Source organism: Ziziphus jujuba, chromosome 4, assembly GCF_031755915.1.
Source record: "Ziziphus jujuba cultivar Dongzao chromosome 4, ASM3175591v1".
Classification (NCBI taxonomy): Eukaryota; Viridiplantae; Streptophyta; class Magnoliopsida; order Rosales; family Rhamnaceae; genus Ziziphus; species Ziziphus jujuba.
In genome coordinates, this window is record NC_083382.1 from 23565373 (window position 1) to 23575006 (window position 9634).

The 9634-nt window shown below is 30.7% G+C and overlaps 1 protein-coding gene across 4 annotated transcripts; it reads right to left on the bottom strand.

Moving 5' to 3' along the window:
- Positions 1–1195: 1195 nt before the first annotated feature.
- On the bottom strand, positions 1196–2619 carry LOC107417548 (carotenoid 9,10(9',10')-cleavage dioxygenase 1). Of its 4 annotated transcripts, none has more exons than XM_060816114.1 (5): positions 2343–2618; positions 2151–2221; positions 1922–1936; positions 1631–1742; positions 1211–1393 (listed from the first exon to the last, which is right to left on the bottom strand). In XM_060816114.1, exons 1-5 carry the CDS (start codon positions 2574–2576, stop codon positions 1226–1228), a joined length of 600 nt encoding a protein of 199 aa, XP_060672097.1. In that variant the 5' UTR covers positions 2577–2618; the 3' UTR covers positions 1211–1225. The 4 variants fall into 4 exon arrangements, with proteins under 4 accessions (XP_060672098.1, XP_060672097.1, XP_060672099.1 ...); XM_060816116.1 differs by lacking the exon at positions 1211–1393 and adding an exon at positions 1402–1549; XM_060816115.1 differs by lacking the exon at positions 1922–1936 and having other exon boundaries at positions 1196–1393; positions 2343–2619.
- Positions 2620–9634: the final 7015 nt, after the last annotated feature.

Below are 9634 nucleotides of genomic sequence, written 5' to 3' on the forward strand. Positions count from 1 at the left end.
ATAACATTAAAACCTACTTTCAAATGAAAAAACATAGAAACAAAAGACAATTCTTTTTTTATAAAAGCATCGCTAAATATATAAATAAATGATATTTTTTTTAAAAAAATTTCGTTAAATATTGGAATAGGTAACGTTTTAAAATGTGTCGCTAAATATAGATAAAAGACGATGCCTTTTATTCACAAAGGTGTTGTGTAAAAGGTTTTTTACTAGAAACGGTATCAAAACATCCTATTCTGTTTAATATCGACAAAGCATTTGGCCTACGGGTATTTGTCTTGGTCTAGTGGTATTTGTCTTCCTTTAGAGTTTGCATGGTCCTGAGTTCGATTCTATCTCTTGTCAATTTTTAAATTTTAAAATATATTTTCAAAAATATAAAAATAATTAAAAAAAAAAAAGAGGTGAAAATATATGGGATGTTGCGAAGTTTGGCACTCTGTACATACACGAGTGTGAGAGTTCCTGATTTCATTCTGTCCCTAGTCAATTTTTAAATTTTAAAATATTTTTTCAAAAATATAAAAATAAAAAAAAGGTGAAAATTGATGGGATGTTGCAAAGTTTGGCACTTTGTATATATACACACGTGTTCAACCAAAAATAAAAAAAAAGGGAATTTCAAGTTTGGCTTTGCATATACACACTTGTACAACCAAAAATATAAAATTTAAAAAAGAGAAATACAGTTTTTATATTTTAAAATTTTTTTTCAAAAATATAAAAATAGTTAAAAAAAAAAAAAGGTAAAAATTGATGGGATGTTGCAAAGTTTGGCACTTTGCATATACACACATGTACAACCAAGGATATTAAAAAAATAATAATAAAATAAAATAAAATTCAAGTTTGGCACTTTGCATATGCACACGTGTACAACCAAAAATATAAAATTAAAAAAAGAAAAATTCCGATTTTCACCCCTTTTTTTGTTTTTCTTATTATTTTTATATTTTTGAAAAATTATTTTAAAATATAAAAACTGACAACCGGACCTCGTCTGCCCCAAAGGAAGATTTATAACACTAGAACCAGATGTTTTGTATCACTAGATGAAATGTTTTGTTTGCGTTTAAGTGAATAGAAAACATTTGATATCATTTTTAGTTAAAAAATTCTAGACGATGGTTTCACTCCAAAAGCATCGCCTTTTATCTCATATTTAGCAATACTAAAGCGTCGCTTATTCCAGCATAAAGCTACGTTTTTTTTAAAGCGTTGCCTAACCCAAATTTATGATAGAAATTATTTTGCATTTTACACTAATTTTAAACGTAAATAAGAGTTTACCAGTTCCAGTTCCATAAGAAACATCCAATACTTTCAATTTTGCTCTCAGCATTTGCATGTTAACCATAAGTAAACCGAAAAACCCCTTAAGGTCTCCAATCTGAAAAATGAATATGAAGAAACATTAGATTAGCATCTCCAAACCGAACAATATCTATTATACAAGCATTCAAGATTTTCAATCTTGTTAAGGACTATATAAGATGGCTGGCAGTAACTTTTGTTTATCAGCAACTCCATACATATATGGACAAATCTGGAGAGAGAGAGACATTCATGAATGAATAAGAAGGAAATAGAGACACAAAGACCAAAAGGACATGGGAGCCTTGGTTACCTTCATAAATTTAGCACCTCCAAAATATTCTTCTTGTTTAATACGCGATGTTCGTACATAACGTGAGACATATGTTGCTTTCCCATTTTTAATGCGCAGACCATGAACCATGCTGCAAGATAGTTATTGCAGTAGTTAGGTCCACCACACACATTCATACTTCTCTACACTGAGCACAAATGGGCACCCAAAATGGTTACAATAGGAATTGTTTCTTTCTTCACACATAATCTTGAATAAAAAAATCATGTTGTGTGAAAAATTTGAATAAGGAAGCAGAGAATCACGCACCCATCTCCATCAAACCTGCGAAGAGAGCAAGAAAAATGAAATATATGGCACAAACGCCATCTGAACCTTAATAGCTAAATTGTTTCACTACAAGAATCAAGTTAGATGGGCTAATACTTAATAGCATTGCATATCAAAATAATTAAAGATAAAGGGACACCAAAATAATTAAACAGAGCTAATATCTGTACAAAGCAGATAAAACAGAATTAAAAGAAGAAATACAAACCAGTGATATCCAGCAACAGGTGAAAATTTTGGGTTAGGACCCACACGGACAAATTCTCCATTTAAGCAATCCTGTAGCACAGAAGATTCCATGCACCAAAAAAAAAAAAAAAAAGAATCAATCAGCCAAAACTCGTTTACAGGAAATGAAATTGAAATTTTCGAATTAGGAGAAAATTGAGAAAATACAGACGGGAAGGTAACCGATGACGGGAAGGTCCTTGGTAGGAGGAGTTTCGTTAGGAACCGGAGCAAAGTTACCGGAGAGATAATGAAGAGGCTGAGATGGATCATACATGAACTTCACTATCAGCTTCTCTACCCAATCTACCACCTTCGATGTCACTCCCTTATTCGGCTTCGGATTCACCACCACTATTCCTCCTCCATTTTCGTGCTTCTTCTCCTCCACCCCCACCGCTGCCATTGTTAATCCCTCAAGCTCTCTCTCTCTACTGTGGAAGAAGTTGCAGCAGTGGGTGGGTTTTTTCCGATATTTTGTACGTTGCGGATTTATCTGGGCTCTTGAATTGTCGCTTCCGTGGCCATGAATGGCCAGCCCAACCGCCACGTGTTTGCTGCTGAATTAAAAAATTAAGATTAAATTAAATTTTTGATGCTGTTCGTTTTTCATGAAATATCCTCTCCATTACGGTACAAACGTGTGTCGTCCACGTCAGCCACACATTTGGTGGCTGCAGTTTGATTGGCTCAAAATTAATTTTCCAACAGTAACGATTTTTCTGTTTTTTATTTTTATGTTTTTTGGGGCTAGTGTAGCCTCATAGTTTGTCAAAATTCTAATTGGTCCAAAATTTATACCAAAAACAAAGAAAAAAACAGGGGAGTTTGAAACCAACCCATAAACTATTCAAACCACCCCATACAAAAGCACATTCAATTTCGTGTAAATAGGTGGTAAGAATACTATTCATTTTCAAATCAAGACTAAAAAGGGAAAGCAGCAATTGTTGAAGATATTATTATTATTATTAACCATCATCCACAATTATGTAAACATTGGCAAAAGGTGGTGAAAGTGGTAGCTTGGTGGTCCATTAATATAAGAATTAATTTTCAATCTGTATGACTTGTATTGGCTGATTAAAGATTGGCAAATGCGCATAAGCTTTGCATAATACATGTGGAATTGCAACCAACCAAAAAATCCAATTTGACATTGTAAAACAATAAACATTTTGGTGGCTGCAGCTGTCGTCGCTCGATTGTTTGAAAATAAAATGGGGACTTTTTGCATGCTCACCCATATAGATATATATATATATATATATGTAGACAAACATACAGGCTACCAATTATATATATATTATAAAAATAAGCTATATCATAAGGCATAATTTTGGTAAAAAATAAAAAAGAATCGTAAAGCATTTTTATTATCTTATAATGTATATCACATGTATAATGATCAATTACATTAATGCTGAACTTAAGTTTCAAAAGAGAAAAAAATAAAAATAAAAATAAAAAATTCAAAGAAGTCCTTTCTCTGCCAGACCCAACGTGGAGATGGCACTCCCGTTCCAAGAAACGTACATTCACGTGGTTTGTCTTCCCGTACCAAGCGAGCAGCTTAAATGTTATGTGGTGGTTTTATGTTCTGTATTGTTGGGTTTCTTCTCCTTATATATAGCGTGTTGTATGTTTCCTTTGTTATGATCTTCCCCAGTTATATGTGTACGGACAATTTTAGTTTTATTTTTGTTTTGATCTTAACTTGTTGGGTTGGATCCAGCCACTTTATTTATACATATATATATATATATATATATGCTTATTTAAGGGCAAAAAGTTTAAAAAATATGTAATATTATATTGCACAGCATGCAGTATTAGAGTCCTCTTACGAAAATTTCATCAATAAATAAGCAAATAAATAATGCTCTGCCTTAGGAAAAATAAAAAATAATAAATCTATGCATAAAGCATATTCTCCAGAACTGTGAAACTATGAAATTTCATCTCAAACGAAATAACATTGGGCATCTCCTTTTTATCTTTCCAACCTATTGCCTCATTAGGTGAAGCATATCTTCTCTTTCTAGGTGATTTTCATGGCTTTTTTCCATTTTGTAATGGAAGCAAAATGATGGAAGATATGTGGGAATTTAGTACGAGTCCGTCCTGAGTATACATGTATTTATCATGTATGTATATATATATATATTTATATTCGGGGTTAATTAATATATAATTATAACATACATTGTTATTTTGATAAAAAAATAAAAATGTAAATAAATAACATGCATTGAAACAAATTCTACTAAAATCCTGAATATTGTCAAAAGAAAATTTATAGCTCAATTGAATAAGTTTTCTTTCTTGTTTTGGTTGAAATTTTGGAAATCAAAGAGCATCATCAAATCAATGATGCAGAAAAAAATTCTTAAGTTTCTTTTTTTTTTTTCATTTTTTAAGATGAATGGTGAAAATCAATGAAAATTTTATATAGATAAACCTCTTAATTTCTAAATATATTTCCTTTTTCTATAATTTATTTTCAAATTCTTGCATTCCCATGCCCTGTTTGGGCAAGCTAACTCATGGACTTTAAGTTTGGGCTTTGTTTTGGTTAGTTGGGTTTGGAGCTTAACGAACTTGAACAGGGCCTCAAAGCTCACTTTGCTTTCTTTTCTATTTTATCCTTCACAATTTTTAGTAAGTTTCCAAATTGCCCCTCTGAATCATCATCTATAAACTACTAGTTCAAAAAAAAAAAAAAAAAAAATCCATATTTGCAATTAAACTTATTATAATTATTATTGCAAATTGCCCCTCTGAACCATCAACTATAAACTCTTGGTGTGGATGCATCTTATAATTGATGTTTGACTATGCTTCTCCATTTCCTCAGTAGGTTTTCTAGTAAATTAGTGTAGGAAACAACAAATATAAAGCTATAGAATTTATGAGATAGACGAGTTGGCTTTTTAAAGCAAAGTGCATTTATTGATGTTGTCCAATGTAGTTATAATAGGCAAAAGTTTTGTTTATTCGAATCCCATGTAACGGTTCATGTTTATTGTCTGTGCTTATTTTGATGCGGAGTTCTTTCACCTGTGGAAATTGATGATTACTTGGCCGACGTCGAGTAAATCTTCTGCAATTACTAGAGAAAAACCGGGAAGATATTACTATATTTTGTAAGAATAGGATAAATTTGCAGACTGTTGAAGGCTATCTAGTTTGGCAGATCTATAGTAGTTTGCAGGGCTTTGAGACGTTTTACAATTTGATGTTAATCCTTACAAACTAGACACTTGTTTTTTTTTGTTTTGTTTTGTTTTTTTTTTTTTTTTCCAACCAGTCTTGACTGTTGATGAATGACAATATATATATATATATATATATATGATGTGTCATATTAAGCCTATAATTTCTCATATGAAGGTTGCAAAATAAATTATAATTTACAAGTTAACTAATATTGTTCCTTAATTCAAACTGAATAAGGTGTTGGAAAAATTTGGATAAAAACCAAATTTAATATCAAATGGCTTGCAGAAGGGAGCTGCTTTTAGAAGATCCTGGCCAGAAGGAAGTGGAACATTCAAGGATGGTAATAGTACCACTTCCAAATGCTCAACCTCACTTAATTCAGGAAAATATTCCCTGAAAAAATACGAATTGAGCAAAAAATACTTGATCATGATTAACCAAATTCAAAGAATTATTACCAATAATAATAATAATAATAATAAAAAGAAACTTAATGTACAAGTAGACGTAGAGGATAGTAATTAACCTCTCGCGTGGTATTTCTTGAAGCAAAGTCTCTTGAGTTTGCCAGATAGCTTCCTATAAGGATTAAAATTAGGGAAGCCTTTGTTGAAGCAATGAAATGGGTTTGGTTAAATTAGCTCCAGAGGATTATGATAATCCAAGAAGGAATGGTAGAAGCAAAATGATATCATCATATTAAGATTGGGATTGGAGATGTGGAGGCGCTCAAGATTTTCGCAAGAAGATATGGCCAAAGTATTTCAAATTTGGAGCAAAAGCAACTTTGAATTTCTTAAGGATGTCCTAATGTTCCACACCTAATACGTTCAAGATTGGGAGAGTTGGTGAATATATATATATATATATACACATATGCATTCAATGTCCTTGTCTCCAACATCTAAGGATTTCATAGACAAATCTTTGATCCAAAACATGAATAAATTAGCAAGGGAAAATAGCAGTGTAAGAAAAATCCAATTTGAAATACTTATCTTAAAATATTCAAACTGTTCCTGATCCTCAAAATCAAATTAAGGTATTGCAGGGACACCGTAAAAGATATGACGAACATTCTGCGATGTGTCTGAATTAGGCCAAATATGCTTGTTCCTACCACTAAGCCTATTACGACTAGTCTCTTGTCTAATCACCAAAATCAAAAAGCTAGAACAGTTGACCCCTCTTGCAATGGAATACAGCCTCTCAATCTGAAAGAAACCAAAATAAATACGGGAAATTTAGTGAACGTATAAATATATATATGTTACAAATTTATCATTTTTATACTATACATTATATCTACATCATGTATATGTATATGTATATGATAGGATTCTTAATTAGACATTATTTTTCCTTCACACTCAATTATAAAATATAATTTGTTTTGGAATAATTGTTGTATTCCAACACAGAACATGCACTATGAATCTTGCTTAATGTGGCGCATTAATCTTTTGTTTAATTTTTTTCTAGCTTTTTAGAAACCCATATGCTCCTCTCTACATTTTTATCCCACTTAATATTATGGGTTGACTGTAAAACTAAATATTGAAACTTATATTTCTATTCTTTTACATTTAGGAGTTGATTGTAAAGCTAAATAGGAAAACAAAAAAAACAAAAAAGAAAAAAAAAGAGGAAGTTAAGTTGAGCGAGCTAGAATTATAAAAGTGCAGTGGAAAGGTAAAAATTGTGGGCATTATTTAGTAGACTGCATATATATATATATATATATATTTAACTGAAAAGTTGATACTTTTTTTGCTTTTGTTTTTTCTTATCATGTGACAGTAATAAAAGCAATCTTCTTCCTCAGTACCAACTGTAAGAGTTACAAAGTTACTAAAAACAAATTGTGAAAGTTTACAAAACCTCTTGCTTTTGGTTAAGGGAAGCTAAAAAAGCTAATATTATTATTAGGTCAGGTAGCAGTAATAGTAGTAAATATTAATCGGAAATTCAAATGCCTCTTAATTCTAGAGCAAATCATGAGAAATACTTTATTGATTACGGAATAAACATTAGCTTAACTACGTTATTTATCGGTTTAAATTAATTTTAAAATGACATTTTTTTAAAGAAACAATCATTTAGAATGAGCATGATTTTTTTGTTTTTTCAAAATTTTCAATAAATCGTCCTTTTTAAATTTTTTCTATAGAATGGAAGCGGTGGGGGATATTCAATTTATTTCTTTATATGACACGTTAAGCTAGCCTTTTCCCAGTGATATATAAGTAAGCTATGATCATTCTTGTTTTTGGTAAAAACCTATGATTATTTATATATATATATATATATATATATAAAATTATCAGGGAGAATGATAATTTATGATATAGTTTTGTTATTGTTTAGGGCATTCAAAGATTATTACAATATTGATGTTTGTAGATCACAAATTCCAACAAGTCTAATTTTCCTATTTTGACTGCTAAATAATACTTTGAAAATATTGCCAACCCCACTTTCAAACGAAACAACCCACTTCATCCAAAAGCTTACCCAAAAAAAGAAAGAAAAAAAAAAATCATCCAAAAGGCAAAATTAAACAAACCCCACATTTTACTCTCATTCAAAAAGCCATCCACAGCTGGTCTATTCTTACACTATCTCAGTCTGAAGTTTCACCAAAAACTTTTTTTTCCTGTCATATGTGAAAATGACCTTATCTTTGACCCAAAAAATATAAAGTAAAAACAAAAATAAAAGCCCTTGTCGTATTAAATTAAGGAACTCGGGAAGGATCGAGGACAGTTGGTGCTGACATGTAAACAGACGGTTCTGGGAAAACATGCTCTGGTTAGCTGTAGCCTCTACTGCACTCTGCCCAAATCCGAAAAAGTTTATATGAATTTTTTATGCATGAAAGGTTTGTAAATTTTATGCCACTTTATTCCATGACCTAAAGCTGTAACTGTTCCAAAGAATATTAAATTATGATTCAAACAGAGGAAGACCAAAAAGGAGAACAATTTAATAAGGATATTATATAAATTGTTACAAAATATAAATGAAAATATAAATTTGTTATTACATATATATATATATATATATTGTATCTAAGAAAAGTCAGAGTCATTTTTTGCCCCAAAAAAAAAAAAAAAAAATCACATTCAGTCTAGAAATATTGATAAGATGACTATTAGTGTCAAATTTTAGTTAGGATAGTGTATTTTGTTTATCATTTATTTTTTAAATTTTTATCGCATATATTCATTGAAATAATTATTTCAGTTGCCAATCTATTTTCCACTGTACAATGTAGTTGCTAATATTATGTAAAAATATTCCCGGAAAAAATAGGAATTAAGCAAAAAATACATGATCATGATTAGCCAAATTCAAAGGATTATTACCAAAAAAATAAATAAAATAATAATAATAAAAAGAAACTTAATGAACAAGTAGACGTAGAGGATAGCAATTAACCTCGCATGGTATTTTTGAACCAAAGTCTCTTGAGTTTGCAAAATAGCTCTCTATAAGGATTAAAATTGAGGAAGCATTTGTTGAAACAATGAAATGGGTTTGGTTGAATTAGCTCCAGAGGATTATGATAATCGAAGAAGGAATGGTAGAAGCAAAACGTTGGATTTAGTTGGGAGAGATGTGGGGATTTCATAGACAAATCTTTGAGCCAAAACATGGATAAATTAGCTAGAAAAGTCGCAGAGCAATTGAGGCTGTTTGGTTTTGGAAAAAAAAAAAAAAAATTCCAATTTTAGCTTTTTCACTCTTCTTTTTGGCACCTAATTCACACCATCTATTTATATCATCAGAAAAGTCTGGGCCTGATTTTAGAGGAACATGAATTGTCAACTCTTGTGGGTCAGTTTGAAGCCTCTGTATCACAGCTTTATTCACACCCTTTACATACTCGTCCGAATTCGTTTCGTAAGTTTTCAATGACTTTCTGCGAGCAAATTCCAATCTAGGCGTAGAACGTTTCATAGAAATCCGATCACTTATCTCAATAATCAAAACAAATATAAACAAACAAATGTATATATATATATATATATTCAACACCAAATTAATTAATTAATTATGTATTAACAAGAAGGGACTTAAAAACTATAAAAAAAATCCGATCACTCACTAATTAGAGATGGTTTAATAATTACCTTGTGGACTTTTTCCTTCTTTTTTGATCGAAAACAATAATCACCGTTGTGAAGAACAGGATGCTCCATTGTTATTAATTAGAAAATACTGAATCTGAGTAGAGAA

Coding starts and splice junctions, on each gene's coding strand:
- LOC107417548 (XM_060816114.1), bottom strand. CDS start 2,576: ATGGCAGCGGTGGGGGTGGAGGAGAAGAAGCACGAAAATGGAGGAGGA. Junction 2,222..2,342: donor CCGTCATCGGTTACCTTCCC/GTCTGTATTTTC, acceptor TCTGTGCTACAG/GATTGCTTAAATGGAGAATT. Junction 1,394..1,630: donor GAGGTGCTAAATTTATGAAG/GTAACCAAGGCT, acceptor TTCATTTTTCAG/ATTGGAGACCTTAAGGGGTT.